The 27,372-nt window shown below is 42.3% G+C and overlaps 2 protein-coding genes across 4 annotated transcripts; both read right to left on the reverse strand.

The window, feature by feature from the left end:
* Window positions 1-3,020: 3,020 nt before the first annotated feature.
* On the reverse strand, window positions 3,021-27,188 carry LOC132796419 (plectin). 2 transcript variants are annotated; one of them, XM_060807583.1, is made up of 5 exons: window positions 26,258-27,188; window positions 12,448-12,814; window positions 12,313-12,389; window positions 10,059-10,513; window positions 3,021-8,730 (listed from the first exon to the last, which is right to left on the reverse strand). In XM_060807583.1, exons 2-5 carry the CDS (start codon window positions 12,630-12,632, stop codon window positions 3,100-3,102), a joined length of 6,348 nt encoding a protein of 2,115 aa, XP_060663566.1. In that variant the 5' UTR covers window positions 12,633-12,814; window positions 26,258-27,188; the 3' UTR covers window positions 3,021-3,099. The 2 variants fall into 2 exon arrangements, with proteins under 2 accessions (XP_060663566.1, XP_060663567.1); XM_060807584.1 differs by lacking the exon at window positions 26,258-27,188 and adding an exon at window positions 25,225-25,638.
* LOC132796423 (6-phosphofructo-2-kinase/fructose-2,6-bisphosphatase 1) lies at window positions 13,166-22,669 on the reverse strand. 2 transcript variants are annotated; one of them, XM_060807590.1, is made up of 2 exons: window positions 22,306-22,669; window positions 13,166-16,329 (listed from the first exon to the last, which is right to left on the reverse strand). In XM_060807590.1, the coding sequence occupies exons 1-2, from the start codon at window positions 22,448-22,450 to the stop codon at window positions 14,285-14,287; spliced, it is 2,190 nt and encodes a 729-aa protein (XP_060663573.1). In that variant the 5' UTR covers window positions 22,451-22,669; the 3' UTR covers window positions 13,166-14,284. The 2 variants fall into 2 exon arrangements, with proteins under 2 accessions (XP_060663573.1, XP_060663572.1); XM_060807589.1 differs by having other exon boundaries at window positions 13,166-16,437.
* Window positions 27,189-27,372: the final 184 nt, after the last annotated feature.

A 27,372-nucleotide genomic window follows, 5' to 3' on the forward strand; every position in this document is an offset into this window, starting at 1 on the left:
TGTTGTTTAACAAATTTCGATCGAAGTATGCATTTGAAACAATGTTTCAAGGCGATTTCTAACAGTTCCCCCAGCATTATGATTGTCAATAGAGAAAGAGAAAGGATAATTTGATCCAAAGAGAAAGGATAATTTGATCCTTTTTATATTCCGCAGATAAATACTTAAATTACATAATAGTCATTTTCGGTATTTCGAAATACCGAAACTATTATCAAAGCTTTCATTATGGAAACGAAAGTACATTAAAGTTCCTCTCTTTTATTTCTTGTTTATATAGTTAATTAAAATTTGCTATATTCCTTTTAAGTTACAGAAAGAATTTCAATCTTTTTGGCAAAGGAATTTTATTTAAGCGCTCATTATGCTCTTCGACATAGAAATACTAAAATTCTCCAATGAAATACCGAAAATTTATTAAAGTTCCCCTCTCTCTTTTATTTCTTATTTATATAGTTCTTTAAAATTTATTTCCTTTTATGTTTTAGATAGAATTTCAATCTTTTTGAGAAAGCAATTTTATTTAATCGCTCATTATGCTTTTCGACAAAAAAATACCAAAATTATGCCTTGAAATACCGCAGATAAATACAAAAATTACATTTCATTTTAATATGAAAATGTGTTGAAGTTCCTCTCTTGCCTTTTCTTTTTTTATTCAAATTTTCTTTATTCATTTTGAGTTACAGAAAGAATTTCAATCTTTTTGAGAAAGGAATTTTATTTAGTCGCTTATTACGCTACTAAAATTCTCCATTGAAATACCGACAATATATTAAAGTTCCTCTCTTTTCTTTCTTATTTGTGTAGGTCATTAAAATTAACTATATTTATTTTAAGTTACTGTGGGAATATCTTTTTGTGAAAGGAAATAATTTTATAAGTATGCTTTTCAACAGAGAAATACTAAAATATTACCTTAAAATACCGCAGATAAATGCTTAAATTACACTTTGAAATACCGCATTTCGAAAACTATTATCAAAGATATCATTATTTAGACTACGTCCTCTTCTCTCTTATTTCTTTTCTGGTTAGGTCATTACTATATTTATTTTTATTTTCAGCAGTAATTGCAATCTTTTAGATAAAGGAATTAATCACCTGTTAGTATAAAAATAGCGCTGTGACAACTGGCAGTAATATTTACATATCTTAAATTAGCAACCAAATAATTACAAGTTGTTTACCGCAATGAAAAAAAAACGTGATAATTATATTACGTTTAAAATGCGTAGATATCTGAAAGATTTGGAAATAACCTTGAGTTTTAAAGGAATATTTACTAATATTTCCTTTTCCTCAATCGCATAAGAATGATGCAAAGTTTTTACCATTTTACCCAGTTATTATACTATATGATATAATGCTACAAATTTGATTTGTAAACTGAGCTGAGTTTGCATAACGTTAATCTAAACCGGTTAAGATCGAGCTAATTAGCACTGACAACGCGACCCTAACGAATTGCTCTTCGTTTGAGTCATGGAAGTAAATCTAAATAAAAGTGTATTAGATAAAAATTAACAAAAAAACAAGTAGGAAAGCTACAGTCGAGTGTGCTCGACTGTGAGATACCCGCTACCCATTTTTAATAAAGGCAAAATATTGCGGCATTATTTTGAAAATATACCGAAAATACTAAAAAAAAAAATACTGAAAATATACCAAATGGTATGTTTGGTATATCGATATGTAATGGTGTACCATTCAAAATATACCATAGACGGCAAAATATACCAGATTGTCAGCCAAGCAACTAAGACCCCTAGTAACTAGGCGTTTTTGCCCATACAAAAGTATTTCTTTAATAACTTCCACAATTTTAATCTGATCCAACCAAATTCTCAGGAATCATAACTACTATAGTTATTATTATATATATATCTAGCTTCAAAATTACGTTTGTTATTCGATTTTTGTTGATTTGCGGAGGCGGAAGTGGGCGTTGCAAAAATTTGAAACAATCTTGATCTGCGTGCAAACATAACAAATGCTGTCGAAAAAAAATTATAGCTCTATCTTTTATAGTCTCTGAGATCTAGGTGTTCATACGGACGGACGGACAGACAGACAGACGGACATGGCTAGATCGTCTCGGCTGTTGACGCTGATCAAGAATATATATACTTCATAGGGTCGGAGATGCCTCGTTCTACCTGTTACATACATTTCCTGTCGGCACACAGTTATAATACCCTTCTACCCTATGGGCAGCGGGTATAAAATCCCCATAAACTGAACTGGTTGCTCATGGAAAAAGATTCGAAATGCGGAATTAAAAGCAATAAAAACCAAAAACACTGTCGTAAAAGTGTAGAAAAAGACTAAAATTAGATTAGATTAGGGAAGTTATAAATGTTGTGTAGAAGATTAATTTCATGATCCCCCAAAATTTAAGAAATAAACACGAGTCTTTCTCAGTTGCTTTATCGTTTATTTTTTATATGCAATTTCCATTGCATTTCTTTAGTTTTAAAATTTATAGTTTTAGTTTTTCTGTTTTTTATTTTCTTTTTTGTTGTTGTTGAATTTGCTTACAATTTGTATTATATAGGCATTTGTTGTAGTTTTTTGTGGTATTCTTTTTTTTAAGTTTAAAACAAAAAAAAAAATTCTTTCAGTTGTGTTTTTTTTGTTTGTTTAGTTGACAACATTCATATCTTAGACACGTATGATTATTTTATTATAATTATTACTTGTAATTCTTCGGATCGCTGTCGCCTTCTCTTTCTCTTGCTCTCTTGTCGTCTCTGTTGTTCTCCATTGGTTTTCTTACGAGCTATATTCATATATGTATTGTTTTAATTATACAATGTATATATGTATATTTGTAAGTTCTTAACCTAAATCTTGTCAAATTCTTAAGTTTTGTCGAATCCTTAAAACTATTTTACATTTGTTCGCCCCCTCTTTAAACTTCTGTCATTAATGTTAAACAAAAAATAAAAAAAAAAAAAAACGTACGACAGAGAGTGAGAGAGAGAGAGTGAGAAAGGCGGCGCAAATTTCTTAAAAAAAGCAGCAATTACAACTTGCAAATATAGCTAAAGGTGTATTATTCCTAGGGTTCTGGTTTCTGGTTTCCCCGTCCCGTCTCTACTGGAAGGGCACAAACTTGACCAGGTCGTTGACCCCGGGCGGACGTGGAGCAATGGCCGGATTGGTCACCGTGATGGGAAGTTCGAGGGAGGTGGGCACACCGCTATTGCCGCCGTTGGTCACACCGATGACGGCCAAACTGTCGTCGAGGTTGTTGCCCTCGGCCAGCGGCGAGACGCGACGCAATTGGAGGCCTGGAGCGCTGGGATTCTCCAGGGTTGACATGATCGGTGTCTGATCGAGCAGCGCATTCGTTTCGTTGGTGCGTGCGGTGATCGGTGGCGTCAGATGGGCATTGACCACCGCCTGATGATGATGAATGAAGTCCATGCTCGGTGGTGGTGGTGGCTGTGGATGGGGAGCATCGATTCCTGCTCCTCCTCCTCCGCCAGTGACCAGCTGCTGCTGTTGCTGCTGTTGTCGCGTATCAATGTGAAGCAGTCCAACGCCCGCGTTGGCCACATCAACGACATCGACCACATCGCTGCCAGCGAGGGCCTCGGCAAGCAGATCCGTTGCTGGCGCACCACCTCCGACACCTCCGACAGCATCGACGACATCGTCATCGTCGAGCGACATATCCTCGACGTTGACCAGCTGTAGATCCCGTTCCTGCAGATAGTTCTTGGCCGCCTGCAGTATGTCGCTGGCATGGAGCATCGCCCGGCCGCCGCCATCGATCTCGATAACGATGTCGTCCTGTTGCTCGGCAATGTTCAGCAGCACCTCGGTGGTCAGCTCCAGGTGGTGTCCGTTCACGCTCAGCTGCAGCACATTCGACTGCAGCTGATACACCTCCTGTGGCGTCATCTCCTCCTCATCACCGTCTCCATCCTCATTCCCATCGTCATCATCTGCGGTGTTCTCCTGCCTTTGTGGTGCTATCGAGATGGCATAGTCGGGCTGACTGAGCGGTGTCATGGTGCCCAGCATTTCCACCTGATCACCGACTTGATCCGGTGGCAACACAATTGCCGCATGCTGCACTTCTAGCACCTGTTGCTGTTGTTGTTCCATCTGTTCTACCTCCTCCTCCTCCTCTTCGTCGTCCTCCTCCTCTTCGTCATCGCTTTGCTGCTGCGATCCGTGCGCCGATTCCGGCTGCACAACCTGAGCTACGGCCTCGCCCTCGATCATAAAGACAGCGGACAAGGGATGGGCATCTGGCAGACGCGGTGATTCGGTCAATGCCTCTAGGGGCACAGGGACCAGATGATTCTCGCTGTCCAGGTAGAGCGCTTCGTTGTTCAGCGGCGTAAAGTTGTTGTTGTTGGTGAGGGAGCAGAGCATAAAGGTGTTGCTATACCCGGGTATCGGATGCGTCATTACGGCACAAATGCGCGGATCCGTATTCGATTCCTGTCCCGAGTCTTTCAGCTCCAGCTCGGACATGGCCTCGTCCATGGCTTCTTCCTGTTCCTGTTCCTGTTGCTGAAGCTGCTGCTCATCCTCCTCCTCCTCTTCCTCTTCCGCCGCGGCCAGCTGATCGAGCTGCAGTTCCTCAGCCACCGAAGCGGGAACTGCACCGGCGGGTGACAAGAGCGTGGGCGTCGGGGTTTGCTGTTGCGATGGCGGTGACGGTGTTGTTGGCGTCAACTGTTCCAGTTGCAGCTCTCGCAACTGCAGCTCCCCACTGTCCGGCTGCAAAGGTTGCTGCTCGAGCTGATGCTCCTCTTCCTCCTCCTCGTCGTCATCGTGCTCTTCCTCTTCAGGTTCGTGATCCTCCACTTGATCGTGCATTCGATCGAGCACCAATTCTTGCTCCAACTCCAGCGCCATGTTCGCCTGAGCTTCGTCCACCTCCTGCTCGAGCTCAGCTTCCAATTGCAGCTCTTGTTCCCTCTCCCTTTCCCTCTGCAGCTCCCGCTCTCTTTCCCTTTCCCGTTCCAACTTCTCTGCCTCCTCACTACGTCGTTGCTTTAGCTGCTGCAACTGGACCAGCTGCTCCCTGGCTCTGGCCACATCCTCGTCCCGCAGTGTGACAAACGCTTCACACGATTTATTCGATGCCTGATGTCGTGGCGCGCGTCGATTTGCGGCATTCTCTATGGGTAGTAAGCTGTTTGCTCGCTTCCCACCGCCGACGCCGCCCCGGCATGTTGTTGTCGTCTGCTGTGCGATTTGTCCGAGCAGCGCCGTCTCCTCCGCATCGAGATGATTGTGGCGACTGCTGCGATTCGGTCGCGTCCAGCGTTCGCGTGCCTTGCGGCACTTTTCCGCACTGCGTCCGCTCTTCAAATCCTCCTCATACTGACGCAACAGTTCCTGTTCGCGCTTCTTCAGCTTCAGCTCCCGACGATGGTTCCAGCTGCTGCTGGTCGACGTTCCCGGAAGTTCTTCTTCGTCAGCGTACGTCACTTTTTGTTCATCTTTCTCTTCCCCTTTCTGCATCAGCTCAGGCAACGGGTTGCTGTCCCTACTATTCAACAGCTGACTGTGATTGCTGCTGTTGTCCGTCGATAGGCTGCTGCCCGGCAACGAGTACAGATTGGGCAACCTTATGTCCTCCAGTATGATTATTTTACTCGACTGCGTGGCCACCACATCAGGAACACATTCGCCTTCGCCTTCCACTTCTACGTCCGCTTCTACTTCCACTTCCGTTTCCCCTTCGCCATCTTCGGTTAAGGCGGGCGCTGAACGCTGAAGTTCGCGTGCTTCTTCCGCTGAGATGACAGCCATGTTGGAGACTATGGAGCTGCTGTTGGTGCCGCTGGCGATGCTGCTACTGCCACTGCCACTGCTGCTGTTGCTGCTCTGCGTGGTCGTGGTGCTGTTGCTGGCGCTGCTGCTCAGTGCTGGCGAGGCGAGACCGCTGAGCTGTGAATTCGAGTTGGAGTTCGAGTTGTTGACCTCGTCAACAACTAATGACTTAGATGATTTCGATTTTGATTTGGATTTCGACTTGGACTTGGCACGTCGCGACTTCGATGAGTTCGATGTGGAGCCACCCGACTTGGTCTTGTGACGACGACGACGTTCCGTTTGCTCCGTTTGCAAGAGTAACTTGTTCGTATTGTTGTTGTTGGTGTGAGCTACATTGTTGTGATTCAAGTTCTGCTGACTGTGATTGCTGCTGTTGCTTGTGCTTGTGGTGCTGCTTCTGTTGCCATCGCCATTGGCTGCTGCCATCGTTGGCTGCATTGGTTGACTGCCATTGGCTTCCGCTTCCGCCTCATCATCGTCTTCGTCGGGTTCATCGTCGGGCGTCGGCGTCGGCGGCGTCGTCATCGCTGCTGTTGCCGCTTGCTGTGATTTGTTGCGCGACTTGAAGATGCGTTTCTGTCGCTCCTTGATGGGCAAACTCAGTTGATCCTCCGCCTCCACCTCCGTCTCCAGCACTTCCGCCAACGCGTCCACAACGGATCCATCCTGCTGCTGCTCCAGTTCCGCCTCGGCAGCTGGCGCAGCTGGGGCCGCCTCGGACTCCTCGTTGAAGCCCTTGAAAATCTCATCGGTCGACTTGTTGAACGACGAATCATTCTCGGTCGTCGTCATCTCCTCCTCTTCCTCCTGCTGCTGTTGCTGTCGCTCGCCATTCGCCAGCAGCACATGTGTTGGTTGCGGTTTGGTGCGTCGCCTGTAGCTCAAACCGCCGCCGTTCTGTCCGTCCGCTGGCGCAGCGTCCGGCTGCAGAGGCGGCTCCTCGTCCTCCTCCTCGGCAAAGTCAAAGCACGACGAGGAATTGTTGTGTTTGCCACTAGCTGCAGTTGGAGCTGCAACAGTTGCAGCTGTGGCTGCACTTCCAGTCTTGACCAAGTCTGGCTCCTCGGCGGAGTCGACAAAGACGACGCTCTCGTTGGAGCTGGCATCGTTGGAGCTGTCCTGTATGAGAATGGGTTCTTCGGGTTCGCGATCGTGTTCACTTATGGCGCCCACATCAAACTCCTGACGCACCACGTCGCGTCGATCCTTCTTTGGTATGTTGCGTATGCGCTTCTTCGACGTGGAAGTGGAAGTGGAAGTCGAAGCCGCAGCTGTGTTGGAGGCGACAGCAGTAGCTGTGATATTGTTCGGAGTCTGTTCCTGCAGTCGCTGCTTCTTTTCCATCTGCTCCACATCATCATCGCCAGCAGCAGCAGCGGTCGTTGCTGTTGTTTTTGTGGATTGCTCGGGCTTTGTCGTCTCCTGTTGTCCATTGCTCTGCGCCTGCACAGACTGCAGCTGCTGTTGCTTCTGCTGTTGCTCCTCTTCCTCCTCTTCCAGCTCATCTTCACCCCATTCGGCGAGCAATCTCCGCTGCAGTTCACGCGAAGCATCCGCCAGCGAGAGCTTGGCTGTTGTCACCGTCTCCGGTTCTTCTCTCTGCTTCTCTATTTCTGGCTGTAACTGCGACTCCACTTCCAACTTTGTTCTTGACTCTTTCTCTTTCTCGGCAACTGTCAGCTGCTGCTTCTCCTCCTCGACAGTCGCCTCTTCGACTGCAGTTGCTGCGGTTATTGTGGCTGCTGTTGGGGAGTAGGCGCGTTTGCGACCACGTTGCGACAACGCAGGGATTGCAGATGACGTAGAGCTGGTTGTTGTTGTCATGGTCAAGGTTTTGCGCATGACGCTACTGCGTTTGCCGCCTCTGCCAGCAATGCCATTGCTGTTGCCGTTGCTGCTGCTGTTGTTGCTGAGCGTTGAGCTGGCAAACATGGTGCAGCGTCTGTTGGCAGCCGCCGAGCGTCGTCCGGCGCCACGTCGCTGTGGCGTTGGCGGCGGCGCCAAAACAGCGACAGGCGAGGACAAGTCCATCGAGCTGTTGTTGTTGCTCACACTCAGCATCGTGTTGCTCCTCTCAAGCAGACGGCTGGCGGCGCGTGTCAGACGCCGCTGTTTCGCTGGCGGCGTCATTGGAATTGGCGGCGCTGGCATCGTCGATCGCAGCTGATGTCCCCGCTTGCGTCGCGGATTGCGTGCACTTTGTTCTTGTTGTTGCTGCTGTTGCTGTGGCAACATTGCATTGCTGTTGTTGCTGCTGTCGTTGGTTGCTTCGCTCTCTTGCTGCTGCTGTTGCTCCACAAACTCCAGATCACGCTCCGCACCACTCGTTTCTTCCCTCTCGACCTCTTCTTCCTCCTCGCCTTCGTCTCCCTTTGCATCACCATCCTTCTCGCTGCCATTGTCAGCCTCAGGGTCAGGCTCAGCTTCAGCCTCAGCCCCGTCGCCATCCCGTTCCTTGTGACGTTTGCGTTCGCGCAGCGGTTTCACCACACGCTCAATGCTCGCCAGCGTCAGCTGGGCAATGTTTGCCACCTGACGCTGCTCCGCATCGGTGAGCGGTGCATCGACCAGTATGGACACATGACGCGACTGACAGCGCCACAGCGATGACCACGCCTCGCGACTCGTCGACGATGTGTTGGCCCGTCGCGTCGCCCGCTGCTGCAGCAACTGTTGCTGATGGGGATGATGTTGCTGTTGCTGTTGTTGCTGCTGCTGTTGATGGCGATTGAGGTTGCTGCCGCTGCTGTTGCTGTTGGTGTTGGGCTCCTGGTGCGTGCGCCGATGGATGAGCAGCACGTTCATGCTGCTCGTGCGAAACTCGCACATGTTGCACTCGTAGTGACGCTCCGTCAGACGTCCCTCGGGTCGCTCATAGGCGGCAGCCTTCGCTCCGATATCCATAATCCTTATCGACGAGTCCTGTGAAACGATTAGAATGAAACATTATTAAATCATTGATACATACTTTCCCTTAAATAAGTCTTACTACGAGTACACATCAAAGTTTCTCTACCGCATTTAGGTTTGAAATCCTGTCTATGCTAAGCACAAGTTCAAATACAATCTATGATTTATAACTTAAATTCTCTACCGCCTTGGATTCTTGTCTATGCTAAGCAATACATGCTACATGGTTTCTATATCAACTTAATGAAAAAATATAGACAGGCGAAAATGAAACATTGTAAAATTATTCAAACACTTTCCTTTAAATATGTATCTTTACCTACAAAGTTTCTCTACCCGATCTAGGTTTAAAATCTACGCCTTTATAACTAAACTTAACTTCTCTACCGCCTTGGGTTCTTGTCTATGCTACGCACTAGTTGAAATACATGCTACATGGTTTCTATATCAACTTATTGTAAAAATATAGACAATTTCAACAGGTTCAAATGAAACATTGTAAAATGATTCAAACGCTTTCCTTTAAATAAGCCTATTTACCTACACAACTTGTCAATTTGTAATCAGGTAAACTTGTCGGTTTCTGTACAACGCATCTATGTTTAACATCTACGTATTCAAAATATACCATAGACAGCGCAATATACCAGATTGTTAGCCAAAGCAACTAAGACCCCTAGTAAGTAGGCGTTTTTGCCCATACAAAAGTATTTCTTTAATAACTTCCACAATTTTTATCTGATCGCAACCAAATTTTCAGGAAGCATAACTACTATAGGAATTATTGCATACACCAAAATCAAAATTACGTTTGTTATTCGATTTTTTTTTATTTGCGGCGGCGAAAGTGGGCGTGGCAAAAATTTGAAACAATCTTGATCTGCGTGCAAACATAACAAATGCTGTCGAAAAAAACTATAGCTCTATCTTTTATAGTCTCTGAGATCTAGGTGTTCATACGGACGGACGGACAGACAGTCAGACGGACATGTCTAGATCGTCTCGGCTGTTGACGCTGATCAAGAATATACTGTATAGAGTCGGAGATGCCTCGTTCTACCTGTTACATACCCTATGGGTAGCAGGTTTAATAAAGGTGGTAGAAGCCTCGTTGCTCTCACTGTTTGCAGTATGCGTTATTCATTCAGTGCGTCTAATATATAATTATTATAAAGCAATGACACATTAAGTACGAATTATATTGCGTAAGTTCCTTCTGGTTTGAAGTGACTTTACAATTCATTTGCTCACTCTAAAGTAAAGTCTAAAGATAGAGAAATATTCAGAAGCTGCCTCTCACTGTCAGGTACAAATGAATACAATGATTATGCTAAGCTTACATTCATCGTGGATGGCATCGTGGTGCTGCTGCGACTCTGGCTGCCTCGGTTGCGACTGCTGCTGGCGTTGACCCTGTTGACGTTGACGTTCGCATTGTTGTTGTTGTTGTTGCTGTTGTTGTTCGACAACAGCGCCTTGATTAAGCTCTCTGGTCGCGAAGCTGCCGTCGCCACCGTTCCTGCTGCTGATGTCGATGTCGATGCTCCGACGACGCCAACAGCTTCAGTTGTGGCAATTGATGAAGCTGCTGCTGCTGCTGTCGATGTCGATATCGATGCAATGGGAGGATGCACTAAGGAGGCTGCTGCCACAGTCAAGGTTGCAGCTGCAGCTGCAGCTGTTGTTGTTGTTGTTGTCACTGCTGCTGCTGCGGGACTTTTTCCGGCACAGCGTCCTTCTGCTTGCCGCACATCCTCGTTGAACTTCTCCTTCATGTCCTGGGCAACGGATCGTCCTGTTAATGTAAATTAATCACATTATTAATCACATTGCTGCACTTGACAACAGTCGCTTAATTAAATCAATTACGCAACTGCTTTGATTTCATTTCTTGACATCGCTTCATTTTCATTTTGAAATAACAAATCCTAGGAAAAGTCTTTTTTGAATCCATCGCCAATTCAGACAGGATTTTGGCACTTGGAGAGGACACAGCACAGAAATGTTTTGTAAAATGTTCACTAAAATTGGTACATTTTTAATAATTGAACACTTTGCATATTGAATGGTACAATGTGAAGCGTTGTACATTTTGTGTATGGAGGAATGGTATAGTTTAAATTATTGTACTTTGTGAAGTACACTTTGAATTTTAAATGGTACTTTGCATATTAAGGAATGGTACAATTTGAGGCATTGTACACTTTACATTTTGAATGGTACAATGTGAAGCGTTGTACGTTTTGAATATGAAGAAATGACGTAGTTTAAATTATTGTACTTTATCTTTGGAATGGTACAATTTCAGCAATTTTGTACTCTTTGCATATTAGGGAATGGTACAATTTGAAGCATTCTACACTTTACATTTTGAATGGTACAATGTGAAGCGTTGTACGTTTTGAATATGAAGAAATGACGTAGTTTAAATTATTGTACTTTATATAGTATTTGGAATGGTACAATTTTAGCAATTTTGTACACGCTACATATTGGTTGCAACAAATGCAAACATTGTACTCTTTGCATATTTAAGAATGGCACAATTTGATGTACACTTTGAATTTCGAATGGTACTTTGCATATTAACGAATGGTACAATTTGAGGCATTGCACACTTTACATTTTGAATTCGAAGTGTTGTACACTTTGCATATTGAGGAATAGTACAAATTTTGTATATTTGAACGGTACATTTTAAACGGTACAGTTTAGCCTTTTTGTACACTTTAGCTTTTGGATGTTACCATTTGAAGTATTGAACACTTTGCATATTGAGGGTTGGTACAATTGGTTCATGTCTTTAAATGATTGCACACTAATATTTTGAATGGTACATTTGAAATATGAAATTTGGCGATAGCTAAAGCATAGCCAGAATGATTAGAAATATGTTTCCAATTTCGATTTAGCATGGTAAATCGAAACATAGCAGGCTGAGGCGAATTCAGATATTGAGCTCTGGGCATTGAGCTGTTTATTCGTTTCACTTCATTTTTAGAACTCGTCGTGTTCATTGCCAAAGCTAAAAGAAATTTTTAAGGCAATTTTTGTATATTTTACGTTTATATTTGTGTTTAAGCTGTTGCGCTTTTGGAAATTTCTGTTCTCTTCGTATTCCACGCGAATAATAAAAGTTCAAATCAAAGACGTTATTGCAAGGATCTGATCTGGGCGTGATGTCGCAGCATCAATTGCAAATGGTGATCGATAATCTAAAGCCGCTGCAGCAAGCAGTGTTGGCTAATCGCCGTGGAGCATCGATAATTATCGGCGGACTATCGATGGGTGTTTTGATCTATTGCGGCCATCGTTGGCTCTCGACCTCGAAGACTTCTTCAGCTGCCGAGGACAAGTTGAAGATGAAGAAGAAGGACTTCGACTTGGACAAGATAAGCACGGGAATCGGATTGCCTCAGACAGAAGATTCCCAGTCGGGAGCTGATGAGTTGCAGTCCACTTAGCGGGAGGATCAAGTGTTGTGTGTTGCGTTCAATTTAAATTCATTGGTGACATTCGGTGTTCGGTATCCACACGAAATCAGCAAATACAATAAATGTGTGTGCATATCGAAATGGTAAAAAAAAAACTTACTTGTGCCTAATTTGATGAACTCTCGCTTGTGGGCGCAGTGAAAGGGATAAATCAGCTTTGACGAGCTCACCTGCTCGCTGTTGAAAAAAGGAATTAATACGATTTGCTTTCTTACTAAGTCTGCAAAATACTTACTAAGTCTTCTCATTGAAAAACTCAACGACGGCAAAGGGACGGCGAGCCGAATTGGCGAAGCGAAAGTCCTGCGCTGAAGTCACCTCGCCGGGCCACCAAATCTCCGAGTTGTGTATCTTGACCCAAACGATGTCGCCATCGCGATACGGCGATTCCATCGAATCCTCGTTGCGAAAGCGCGGCATCTTCTTCCTGGGTTTCGTTTACCCCGACAAAGGGGGTACTTGGGAGGGGGAAGGGTCTGAAGTTACACTACTGTTCGTAGTCCTGATGCGGGTCCGGGTTCGAGTCCGAGTCCTGTGCCTAGTCCTTGTGCTAGTCGTGCGGTTACATGCGTGATTACACCATATCAATGTGGAGTTGGTAGCTGTAAAAGCATAACGGAGAATTTCAGTTAAAACTGCATCAACAGCAGGGCGAGTAACAGTAAAACTCTAACATTGCTGTTAACATAAGCGAATAACAGTAAAACTCTAACATTGCTGTTAACATAAGGCTAACAGCCAACAGTAAAACTCTGCAAAACGCTAACATTGCTGTTAAGCAGCTTTTAACATAATGTTAACATTGTGCTGTTTATATTCTGTTGTTTTCTCCTATACTTCTTGTTATCTAAACTTTGATTCCAAGTTTACCATTCGCATACTGGACTTATGTACATATATCTTAAATCTGAATAAAAATTGCGGTATTTTTGTAGTTTTGTTGTAATTTTTTTGTTCGTTTTTTTTTTATTTTTCTGCTTGATTGATAACACATTTATTGATAATTGTCATGACAATATTGGGGGGTTAAATTTATATTTATGTATGTTTCTTTTTGTATAAGTATCTAGATATATATGTCTATATTTAATAATTATAAGAATAATGTCTTCGTTTTGTAAACGCATCAAATTCCGATTAGTTGAAAATAAGACGCACACAGAGACAACGATTACAGCCCAAGCTAAACACTAAATAGAATATACAATATTCAAAAAGAAGAAAGTAAAAAGTAATAGAAGAGGGAACGCAATATAGACGAGGAACGCTTTTTAAAGATATATCTTTCCATCGAAATCATTATTTTTTCGTTCTCGTGTTAATAATATATAATATATAGTTTGCATATAATTGTTTCTTAAATATTACAATGTATATATTGAAAATTGCGATTATGTTTAGAAAAAATATAACACACACACACACACACACATATATATGTATATAAAATTCCAAATAATAAAAATGGTGCGTGTGTGTGTGTGTGCTGTGTGTACATAAAGATTTTTAATCGAAAATTGTTGTTGTATTTGTATAAATGTTAATTTCATTAATTTCCATTTGTTGCGTATAAAGCTAGTGTAATATATTTTTACTTTCTCACACACTTGCATCTTCAATCTTAAGTTCGTTTCGTATAAAGTACATCGATATATAATATATAAAACAGAGTCAAAGTCATTCCATTTAAGTTACACATTGCATACACACATCATATACGTATATATATATATATATAGTATACATATGCATAGTAAATTGATCACAATTTAGTATGATTTAAGAGACAAAACGAGAACGAAACAAAAAATACATAAAACAATGCAATCGAATAATCAAAATTAAGTAAAAACTTGTTAAAAACTAGGACGCAGATTTTTCTTGTTGTTGTTGTTGATGTGGGAGATGTGGGGCAAGAGGCACACGGGGGTTAAGTGGAGGACACACGTGGGGTTAACACAGCAACAGTCCAGCGCTGCTGCGAGGGGAATTTTTTTTCGGTCTTCTCTTTTTTTTTTGATTTTTGTTTAGAGGGTCTTGGATTTGGCTGCTTTGGCGGCAGGAAGGCAACGTCATTGAGCCGCCTCCCCGCGTCCACCGCCGCTGTTACCGTTGGTTGCCGCTGCCGTTGCCGTTGCCACATCATCGCCCACAATGAGCACCTTGCCGACGCCATCGGGCGCCACCAGCTCACCGCTGAGTCCATCGAGTCCCGGCTCACTAACATCACCGGGTATTTTGGGCTTGGGACGATGCGTATCCACCGCATCGATGGGCAACTTAATGTGCTCCACCTTGCAACCGTAGGCAACCGGTGTCAGTTTGATGACCGTGTGCAGCGGCACATACAAATAGGGCAGCTCATCGGCCGATTTGTCCAGGAAATAGGCAAAGAGGCATCGCAAGACCGCCTGATGCGAGACGACCAAGACATTGCCCTGACGCTCCAGTTCCATGATAACCGGCTCGAGGCGAGCCACAAGATCCTCGTAGCTCTCGCCACGGGGATAGCGATAGGCAAACTTGTTCACATCGCGCGCCTTGAATTCCTCGGGGAATTTCTCCTTAATCTGCTCATAGGTCATCTCCTCGCAGTGTCCCGCATCGATCTCGTTCAATGCCTTCCAGCGTTCCTGGGGCGCCTTGACATCCGCCACCGTTTGTATGGCCCGCTTCATCCACGACGTCCACACACGCAGCCCGTCGATCTGTTGCTGCGATATGAACGAGGACAGGGCCCGAGCATACTGATGTCCCCGAGAGCTGAGATTCGAGTCGCCACCGATCAGACCGCTCAAATTGTGCTCACTCTCGCCGTGTCGGGTCAAATAGATGGTGCGCGGCGTAATGTGAATGTTCATCAGATAGTAGACGATGCGTGATTCGACGTGACCCTCGTTGTTGTAGACAACGACCTTTTTGCCCGCGTTGTAGACCTTCATGAAGCTGAGATGGGATTCGGCCACCTCGTCGATGGGTTGATAGCGTTCCTCGTAGTGTTCGATGCGCTGGAGGAAATCGCGTACAACCAGTTCGGTGTTCATGTTGATGTAATCGGGTGAGCTGACCTTAACCTCGAGGATATTCTGTTCAATGATCTGGGGATCATCGCAAATCGATTCGACAAAGAACAAACGAAAGCCGTGCTGTTTAACCACAATGTCATAGATGAGCTGACGACGATCATGCGTCGAGTTGGTGGCATCGAATACCGCAATGCTACCGAGACCACTCAACAGCCATTCACAGGAATCGTGGAGCGCCTGATTGGCGCAACGATTCCGGATGGCCATCGCTTCCTCGTTGTCGGCGCGAAAGAATTCGTGCGACTTGTACGCGGTGGTTGCATGCCGCCGATACTCGCCCAAATTGAACACACGTGTCGCAATCCCAATCCAGTTGAGGTAACGCGCCAACTTCTTCGATATGAATGTCTTGCCCCTCGCCGGCAGTCCAACCATCGCGATCACATGCGGTGTCGTACAGTCCGCGATGGTGCGTTCACCCCGAATGGGAAAGGGTTTCGTCATCACCGTTTCCGAGGTGGGTGGCAGGAGTTTACGCAACTCATCGGACATGACCGAGGGACAGACATGCAGCTCATTCTCGATCGCCAGATCGGCGGTCTTCTTCAGCTGATTCAATGAGGTGGTGCGCACGCGTAGCGATGGCGAGGTGTTATAGGGCATGTCCATGATGCTGGTGGCGGTCACGGAGCGTACCAGATGCTTGGCTAGCACCGCTGAGGCGGCGGCAACTGCGGCGTGCTGTTGCTTTTGCTGCAGTTGTTCTTGCAGCAGCGACTCGCTTGTCGCTGTTGTTGGATCGCTGCTGCAGCAGCTGCAAAGTAGCTCCCTCGAATTGGATGAGGACGGGGAAGAGGACGTGGATGAGGACGAGGACGAGGTGGAGGAGTTGGTGGTGAATGTGGTCGAGCGGGGGAGCGGAGTTCTCAAGTTGCGGACAGATTGAAGAGACTGTTTGGGGTTTGATGACTTCTTGGCTCCTGTTCCTGTTGTTGTTGTTGGTAAAGTGCCTACAGTGTCCTCATCAAAGTCCTTGTCGCTGTCCTCGCCGTCGTTGTTGTTGTTGTTGTAGCTGCTGTTGTTTTGGCTTGCTGTAAAGTAAAGTATTTGCTTTGAATTGCCAGTGTTGGACAACTGTTGTTGCTCGATAGCTGCTGCTGCTGTTGCTGTTGTTGTTGTTGTTGTTGCTGCTGTAGGCGCTGCAGATTGTTGTCGTTGTTGTTGCGTGTGACATGAAATTAGGCGAGTATTTGCTTTAGTTGTATGTGTTGTTGTATTTGTTGTTGTTGTTCTTGTGCTTGCTGATAATGAACATGTTCTTGATGTTGATGATGTGCTTGTTGTTGTTGAAGATGATGTTGTTTTTGTTTGTTCCACATGAAGCAACTCAACAATATTATTCATAAATATGTGCGTGAGTATGTGTATGTGTGAGTGTGAGTATGAGTTATGTATGTGTATTGTATGCAAAAGCGTTAGAATGATGATTGCAAATCAAGACGTGTGTTAACAACAATACCCGAAATAATATGAAATACACAAGTGTAGAATACAAGAAGCAATAAAGAAGCCGCCACAAATTAACCACGAACTTAGTTCGCTAAAACCGCAATAATATTTATCTACATGTATAGATATGTGAATATGTACTTCTATGCGTCTGTGTGTGTGTGCGTTTGTGAATGCCAAATGTTTGACTTCTTTGCACTTGAACGGAAGAGCGAGAACGCAAACGTTAATGAGAAACGAAGCGAGCGAGTGTGAGAGAGCGAGATAAAAACTAAGAAAGAAATTAAACCAGCCGAAGAAACAAACACGCACGAGCTAAACTAACGCAAGACACGTAATGAGGAGGAGAGAAGTTATAGCAGAAGCACAACCACAAAACGTGCGCTGTGCGTGGGCGTTAAGAACACAACACAGAAGAGCGAGCACACGAAAAACAAAACAGCTGATGCGAGGGATGCGCATGTGCTCTGTGCGTGTATGAATATGAGACGAACGTTTGCGTTTGGCTGCGAGTGTGTGTGTGTGTCTGCCTGTTTGTGTTATCGATAGTTCAGCCCTGGTTGTAATTAACGATCGATTAACGCAAATATTTGCAGAGTCAAAATGGCTGCTGCTGCTGTTGTTGTCTTGTTGATGTCGCCGCTGTTGTCTTTGCTGTTATTGCCAGACTGCTGTTAACGACACTGCTAACCACACTATATTGGCATCTCTTTTGCACGTTTATGTTTAACTGCAGATTTGCAATTGCAATTGCAAAACGATATGAAGAAAAAAAAATACTAAAATAAGAAGGGATAAAAAGAGAAGCATTGAAAATACAAAATAAATACGTATTGGAAATAATAGAAGACAATTGCGACGCATGCGAAACAAATAAAAACAATATATGCACATATACTTGTTTTATTTGCCTTTACTGCCTGAACTTATGCAACAACTGTAATAAAAATAACACAAAGGGCTCGCATGTCATTGTTTATAATAAAGTAATATGACAACAATTGACAACAATAAATCATTTTGCCAATGCACCGCATGCACATGCACATGGATTAGTCGAGTTGTAAATATTTATCGCATTATCAGTTATCGCTATCGCAGCTTAAGAAATCGCCAACGTGTCTGTGCTGCCGGCAGCATGTATGTGTGTGTGTGGGAGAGAGAGTGAGAGCGATAAGTAAAGGCCAATGGCATATTTGTGCATGCCGTCTGTGCCTGTCTCTGCAATAACAACAAAAAACCAGCAGAGTGGCCACGCTGGCTCGGTCAAGGTCAGTGCTGCCAGACATGCCAAACATTATGTGCAGCAGCAGACAGTGCACACACACACTTGCACATGCTTATCGATCAGCTGTTAAGCAGATGCAGTCGCTGAAAACAGTGCGTCTTTTCAGTCAGCGTACACTGATTTCTAATGAATGGAAAAATCCAAAAAGAAAATCGATTTGCTCAAGTAATGTATAAACATTTGCATTATTTATTCATTTTAAAATTGATTCGCATTAAATTGAATTCACACTCAATCGTCATGTGATTGTAATTCAATTTCTTGTTAATAATACTCAAGGGAGTAAATGCTTGCATATCATTTAAATGCACACTGTAATTGTTATTGATAATTAATCCAATTGGAAATTGACATTTAATTATGCATCCCAATAACAACAAGTAAAACGGGCACCAACAATAAGAACAACGGCAATAACAAGTGCGCATTAATAACAATAAAAATAACAATTGAAGATAACTACTTATCAGACGGACTGTCGGCCAATCAGTTGCTCAAGTCTGGACTGTGGTAAGTTTATTCATGTGTGTGTGTGTGTGTGTTTACAATGGTGTCAATCAAAGTGTGAACTTGGGTGTATGTGTGCGTAGTGAGTGTTAGGGATGCAATTACCTGAGCCAAGTTTAATTTTGTAAGGCAAAAACCAAAAAAACAAGCAAAAGAAACAAAGCAAAAAACAAACTATGCGAAGCAGTCACTACGCTCAATGCGCCAATACTAACAATTTTGCACTAAACAGCAAAAAGACAAGCGAGGCAAATTGTCGCGGCGACGCTTTAATATTCCCGGGCAGCGCAGTTGTAACTGTAACCACACCGGCGGCAGAGCAGCGACGCAGCCGTCGCAGCAGCAGCAGCACAGCCAGAGGTCAAAAAACAAACGAGAAGGCAAACAAAACAAAAAAAAAAAAAAAAAAAAAAAAAAAAAAAAAAAAAAAAGGAAAAAACATTTTTCAAAACTACGCAAATATTGAGTGGCGCGATTTTATTACCCGGTACTCGTTTGGAAAGGAAAGGTATTCCAATGTAGTGCCAACTATAAATTGTCTGCATATAATCTTGGCCACAGGCAAAAAAGTACTCCTAATATTTACAGTATCATAAAGTCCGATTGCATAAAACCATTGAAAATGACTCAAGCAACTGTTTTATAGTGATATATGTTTTCCCACTGTGTGTTGCTATCGAGTATCTCATAGTCGAGCCCAATCGATTGCAGCTTTCTTCGTTTCAATTTCGATTGGCAACGGCAGCTGAGCGACAGCAACAACAACTATACAACACAAATGTCTGTCAGAGCTTTTGCAGCTGCACCACTTAATGCATCTCTGAATGTATGTGTGTATGTGTGTGTGTGTGTGGACTAGTTCACAATTGGCTGTTTTGCGCAATATGCAAAATAGTTAGAAGGAGTGCGCGGTATCACTCTGTGGCTGTGTAAGGAACGGGGGAGGAAGGTTAGAAAGAGACGAATGGAGACACGTTCGCTTAACTGATTCCAAGTGCAATTGAAACAGCATGGAAGACACTTGGTATATTTTTGTTTAAAATACATTAAGATTACGACGACGACGACGACGAGCGAAATGCGTCATAGAAACGAACTTGACCTGTGGCTGTGATAGGCACAAAAAGAGAGTAGGAGAGCGATAGAGGAAAGGTGGATGCTATCAGCAATAGCAGCTGTTAAACATCAAAGTCCACAAGCTTCCTGCCGCCTATCGATCAATTGTATTCTCTGGCTGTGTGTGTGTTTGGATTGAGGTTGTTGCAAACCTGAAATCCTTTTGAGCTTTACTTTTGTTTACATGACCTGCAACAGCTGTCTCGCCTTTTATTATCGCTCTTTCTTTCTGTCGTCTTATCAGTTGATCTGGGGCGTTTTTTGCATCACACGTTAAGCGCGTGGCCAGTGTGACCACACCCCACCTTTCACACACACACACACCTATATAATCAGTGTTGTCGCTCCAAAATTTATCGACTCGTTAATTACAAAGTATTTGAATGCGATTATTTCGCCACTGATAAAAAACGTAATTTCGCTTGTTTGCTCGCGCTTAACCCTTTGATGGCCCCCTAATTTTAATATCTATTAAGAATTCCCCCCATCAGTCACAAATTGCACGCGGCAACAATCTGTCGCTATTCCCAGTGATAATCACATTATTCTCACTTATCAAACAGCAACAAAACCAACAAAAAAAAAACAAAATTTATATTTATATTTATTTATGTACAACAGCGTTAATTATCGTTCACATGAATGGCCCCAAACTGACGCCGAAAGAGACAGCAATAGACCCGAAAAAAAACACCCAAATGCCTGATAAGAAGGCGCAAAATAAAAAAAAGAGCAACAAAACCAAAAACAAATAAAAGAAAACAATGAAATTAAAATCCAGCCAAGTATATAGAATAAAACTTCCTGATTAGCCCCAAAAAAACAGTTCCTACCTACGTAGTGTATTAGGCAATTTAGTAGCTCTCTTTTAATCGCTCTGTTATCGCCAACAAACATTCAAATAACATGCGCCCTAACACAGCATTGAACACACATATAAACTATGGCTTAATTATGGCAATATTTTAATCAATTTCGCATTGATACGAAATATACACACATGACAAGAGTACCAACAACAACACAACAACAACAACAAATCACACCCTAGCCTCAGATAAATAATAAAAGAAATATCGCATTACGCGGCATCGAAATCAATAGGCAAAGAATACCAAATCTAGTATTTTGCCATTCGCAATAATAAGCACCTTGACACTGGCAATTTTCAATATCTTACAAAATTACAGATGAAATCAAGTTTAGTGCTGTAATCAGAATTCATTTGCGCTTTCACTTGCTGTTATAATTATATAGATAGTCTGATCATAAAGGGCTTTATGACTTAAGTCAATTAAAGTGCTGTTTTGTAACAATGCGTTGGCCACTTTATCATCTGTCTATCTCTCTTCCTCAGCTGTAAGTGTATATATGAGTTGTGTGTAAATGTGAATGACACATTCAAGTTCCTCGAAGTTTGTGAGCCGCAATGTCTCATCAATTTAACTGTAAAAGCGCAAGAAGAGCGAGAGAGAGAGAGAGAGAGAGAGAAACAGAGTAGAACAGCTGTTGCTTGATCTGTGCAAACTTTCACCCAAAAAAAAAAAACAATACTTGACGAATCTGAAGAAGTAGAAAAAACAGCAAATATACGATGGTTGAGCTGGCAAAAAAAAAAACGGAATCAAAGAATTTCGTTAGAAAAGAAATATTGAGATGTTTTTGCACAAATGCATAAATATAAAACGTAGGTATTAGTGGAAGAAAGGAATGAAATGAAAACTAGACGCCAAGGTCAAGATAATTATTATTTGAATTTTATTTTTGTGTTGTCGAAACACATTTCGTAAGTTTTCATTTTCCGGAAGAGTGGTGTGAAGAAGAAGAAAGAGCAACAATTTCGCGTACAACAAATTTAAAGAAAGTCTCACCTTCATTTCTCAAGCTGTTAAATCTTATGATAACACAACAACAACAAAACAAGTTCGGAAGGCGGAAATTCACAAAAATAGAAAAAAAAAACAAATATTCTAATATATTCGACAAAATGCAAACAAAAACAAAACAAAACAACAAATGTTCTCCCGTCTGCCATTTAGATGATGATTATTACGCTTTGCTGCTGATGATGACGACAACGACGCGTAAACAAACGCGGGCAGCGACGCCGACAGAAACAGCAACAACAACAACACCAACAATAACATTAGTCAGTGCATTAGAATGTGGTCTCTGCCCATAAAACAAAAAAAAAAATACAGTATGAAGAGCGCAGCAGAAAAATAGTCAATTGACCAATACAAATTAAAGCAAACACACACACACTCACTCACATATACTTGCGTGTAAATCAATAAGCAAGCATCAAAAGTAATTGAAAGAAAGAGTAATTACCAAAAAAAAATTAAAAACAAAAAGGGAATAATGTCATTAAACTTTGTATGAACACGCGATTTAAGCTAAAATGTGTGTCAGACAGCAGACACAGGTAGACAAAAAGAGAGCCGAAAAGAGAGAGAGAGAGAGAGCTTGGCTGTGTCAGCCAATTTTTGACCACTGCCTACAACAACAACGACAGCGACAGCAAAAGCTCAAGTGCAAGTGCAAGTTCATGTGGGTGAATTTATGTGTGTGTGTGTGTGTGTGTGTGTGTGTGTGTGTGTGTGTGCGTGTGCGTGTGTGTTTGCCTTAGTGTTCCAATACATACATAGCAACGTTGTTGAGGCGGCGGCGGCAGCAACTGCGGGGAGCGGCGTCGTCTGTCTGGAACTGGAGCTGACAGCGGCGACGGCGACGCTGCCAAAGCGTGAGGACATTGTCGCCGCTGTTGTTGTCTCACAGCATTGTGCCATTTTATTTATCTACTGCTGCCGAGACGAGCAGAGAGCGCGCGCTGCGCAACTCTTTTTCTTTTGTCTTTGATTTTCTTTTATTTTTTTTTTGTTTGTTTGATGCTGCTGCAGAATCTTGATCGGCTTCCGTTCAAAATAATCTACACACACATGCACTACTGCAGAGTACAATACACGCTCACCAAGCCACGCAAATAAAACACATATATTTGGGTCTGTTAGTGTGTGTATGTTTGGATCGCGGTACGCACACAAAAAAAAAGGTAAGCGAAAGTAACGAAAGAAATCTGATCAGAGCGCCGACGACGCCGCGCAATGCGTTCCGCACACGTCGCTTGTCAAAATAAGAATGAGCAAAAAGCAACAGCAAAAGCAGCAGCAACAAACGGCACGCGAGCCGATCGCTGTCGACGTCGACCGTCGACGTTAGCAGCAGCGTCACAACACAGTGCTGCCCCTTGGGCTTTGCAATAACAGACGACTAGCCGCAAATAGCTAAACAGGTAAGCAGCACATGTTATAAACACGACCAGCGTTGCCAACTTTTGCCACAAAAAAAATTGAAAGTGGCAATAGAAATTAATAAAAGCAAAAATATATAATTCTAATGAATATGCCACTATATTCTATATGCTTATATTCACAGCTTACCGCAGTTATTAAATTACGAAAACAAAAGTCAAATTAAACACCCATAAGACGACGCAATTGGCAGCACTGGAAAAAGCACATGTGACGAACACAAACAACGAACATTGCAAAAGCGCCAGCCGCATAAATGCTATATTTGGCTTGACTTTTAGCATTTACGCCAGCGCTATACCCGTAGACTGCGCAGTCGATGGCTAAACGGCACTTTTAATGCGTGGATTATGAACGATAGCAACAGCAACAGCAAAGCACAAAGTAAAGCAAGAGCAGCGCAGCGCAGCGAGGCAGCGTTATGAGAACCGATAAGAATTGGCGCAACTCGTGTCTCCGTCCCATGACAAAGACAATTCCAATTCAAATTCCAATTGCATTTGCATATACGATTTGTGTGTGCTATTTTTTGTTTTTTCTTTTCGCTTTTGCTCACCACACAATCGAAATTATGTATTTTCTAATATAATTAGAACAATGTATTGTGACTTATTAAACGGATTTTGCATTTGTTTTCATCGTGATCGACGAACAAAAACAGAGTAACAATAAAAAAAATTTGAACATCATCATTTTCAGACCACTGTGCACGAAACGTTAATTTTCTGGCATTTTTATTTGTTTGCCAAATTACGCAAATCGATAATGAAATAGTACATGGAACGTTATTAAAAAGCGGAAAACGAAACAAATATGTGCACAGCATTCTAATAAGAAATGCAAAGAATAAGCGCGAAAATTGTAGTTCTCTTCATTTTCACTCCCCACACTTCTTTCTCACTCAACACAACATCAACTTACAACAACAATGTTGGCCTTGACGACTTGCAGAGACCTAACACTATATTTGCCTCTCGCTTCAGACCACGCACGATGTTAAGCTCTATTGGATGTACGTGTGTGTGTGTGTGAAAAATGAGAGAATGTTAATCTCTCAATCCGATGGGCAGCACTTTTCTCGTTCAATTCGTCATCTGATACAGATTATAGCTTCTTGACGTCACGCAGCTAATGCAGCAACAATCGAGTATTCGGAATCGATAAGAATGCATATTGCGAATTGATAACTTTTTTTTGTGCTTAATAGTTGTTCAGAATGGAGGTGTGGAATGTATAAATTATAAATTGTGCAATGCACAAATGTTAATTATGGCGAAATTATTGAAAAATTTTCCATACGCTCCTCAAGCACTCACATATACATATATACGTAAATCCATGTTTATACAATGTGTGTATGTATGTGTACAACAACTACTATTATACGAAATTGCTTGTTTACTGAGATATTTATTACAAAGCAAGTAAAATTAATGCCATTTTAGCCTAGACATCAAGTGCATCCTGACGACGACATTTGAATTTGTGTTCGACGTGTTTCAACGCAAAACGCAACTAGAAACCGAAACCGGCTATTTCCCCCTGGCACCGGTTTACTAATTTCAACTATATTTGGTTTATAGTTGTTGTTGCTGCGCTTACAAAAATGATAAACAAAACTGGTTCAAGTCTTGCTGAAACATCAAAGAGAGGCGACACTTAACAGTGGTGGGCCACTGTTAACAGCGGCACTTTTGAAACGCAAGAATCGCGTTTACAGTGCGCGCCTAAAATGCAACACTGTCAAAGCTCTCTCGCTCTCTCCAAGTTCACATGTTATGTGCATGTGTGTGTGTTGCGTCGTGTTGATGAGCAGAATAATGGGAGGGAGCGCCAGAAGAAAAAAATAACCACGTCCCAAAATGAGAAATGCCAATAAAAAAATTGCGTAAAAATACATAATAAATTTAGTAGCTACAAAGTTTTCATGAAATTGTAAAAACCGTTAAATGTTGCAAATTAAGACATACATAAATAAAGTAACGATAAAAAACTAACTTAAAATGTACAAGAGCGAAAGAACGAAGCGCAAGCACAAAACAAAGCAATGATGAACGCAGAAGCACAAGTAAAAACAAAAATAAAGAGCGGCACGAGGCAGTTTCTGCAATGCATTTTTTGCACTTAATGTATGTGTTTCTATTTAAATGTGTCTGGCAAAAAAAAAATACGTGCATTGCATTTGTTTTTTTGTATGTGTGTGTTTTTGTTTGAGTGTATCAAAATAAACGAAATTTGGATGCAAGTCTTACCTTTTCCTTTTCTTTCCTTCGTTCAGCGTTCACCAACGACGACAAAAAGCTGTTGCTGCTGCTGCTGTCAAACTTTTAATGTATGGCGCGCTCTCGCTCGCTCTCACTCTCACACATACACAGGAGGCGCAGCGCCACGCAGCGAGAGAATTCTCTCTTCTCGTCGTATTTTTTATTTTAACTTTTTTTATGCACACACTTTTTATGTTGTTTTTTAAGTACTTTAAACACACACGAAAAATCGAAGCAATCAATTCAATTGAGTAGTAGGTTTCGTTAACTAATATATATCCAAAATTTTTTTGGGTGTTTTCCTCTTTTTGTTAAATGAATTTTTTATTATAACACGCTGTTGCTGCGGTTGCTGCTGCTTCGGCCAACACTTTTTTGGTGAATGTCTGCGATGAGAAGATATCGATATCGACTTAACACAGCTCGATGACAACGACAACGAAGACGGGGAAGAAGCAGCAGTAAGAAATGCCGCCAACAGTTTATAAATATATATACATATGTAAATGTATGTATATTTCGTTAAAAAAAAAAAATACCAAACAAAGTGAACACCGATCAGCTTTTTTTTGTAACATACATAAATTCTGCAAGTAAACGTGGATTATACCTATTTGGTTAGAATACCAGCCACACTTGTGTGTTGATATATATTTATTTATTTGTACACGCTTAAATGTGACACCAGCTTTTGAATGAATTCAAATGCATCTAAACATATGACTGTTACTGTGCTGTAAAGTCGACACTTAACAGTGCGCGCCGCTGTCACTTATATATACATAGGCACAGCTACAGGCGATGACGATACACACATACACACACACGTACACACAGCGTATGCGTATGTGTGTGTACGATATGTACATAAGTTTTGATTCCTTTGTAAAAATTGCGAAAGTGTGACCTAACTTAAATTACATTTAAAAGTTACATTTGTTCTGCTCTGTTCCCTTGCACTAATGAGAGTTTTACTTGTATTATTTCATATTTGTTTGTACATTTTTTAGTAGCCACTTACCTCTCTCTCACCCACTGTCACTCTCTCTCTCTCTCTCTATGCAAGTGCAACCCGAGCTCGTAAGAGTGTCAACATGACGATTGTGACTGTGTGTGGGTTGTTGTTGTTTGTGTTAGTTGAAACTGTTTTTGTTGTACCTCCTCTCTTGCTGTTGTTGTTGTTTTCGCCTCGCACACACACGTCTTCGGCGGCTAGAATTCTCAACGCAAAAAACGCAACGCGGAGCTCACACACACACGCACGCACATATACAACAAACAATGTGTACATATGTATTATGCGTGTGTGTGATTTTTACCGATTTTCGTTGTATATAATGGATGGGAAAATGTGTAGCAAGTATTTCGCGCAACTTGCGCTGCTCTTTTGGCTTTTTTGATTGCACTGAACACAAAATTCACACTTTGAGAGTAGTTTTTTAAAAAAATATTTTTTTGGTTGATTTTAAAAAGCGCGAATCGAGCTCCAAATTGCTCGCAGCGTATGCATGCTTTTTTTCGAAATTTGTTTAATTTATTCTTCTTAGTGGTTTTGTTATATTGAAGCTATAACTGTACTTGCTGCTTGCGTTTTTTTGTATTTTAAAGTTCAAACGAAAAACGAACGCTGCGCTCTATGTGCAGCGCACACAAACACACGCACACCGACACCTCACTCACATACACCGACACACACGCACACATAGAGGAAAGCAAAAAGTTTTTCATATTATTTGGGAGCAATTGGAAGACACACTTTCCAACTTGAATACAGAGTTTGCACGTTGCCCGTTTGTTAGGTTCTTGTTGATGATTTCGTCTTTCGTTAATGTGCAAGGATTTTGCAATACGACGATCAAATTACAATTACGACAACAAAAAAAAACGTAGTAATAGGAGCAAAAAAAAATCCCGCAGCGTATTAGACAAGTCGAAATAGGGACAGCGTGACCGCAAGTTTAATTACAAAATATACTATTTTGCTGTAGCAAACTTTTTGGTGGTGTAACGAAATACCGAAACGGGAAGAGATGATTCGATTTAATTTCCTTAAATTAGTTTACAATGGCGTTTGAAGTATTGCGGTGGCAAATAAATCCATTGTAACAGTGTAGTACAAACTATTTAAAAATAAAG

Source organism: Drosophila nasuta, chromosome X (assembly GCF_023558535.2).
Source record: "Drosophila nasuta strain 15112-1781.00 chromosome X, ASM2355853v1, whole genome shotgun sequence".
NCBI lineage: Eukaryota > Metazoa > Arthropoda > Insecta > Diptera > Drosophilidae > Drosophila > Drosophila nasuta.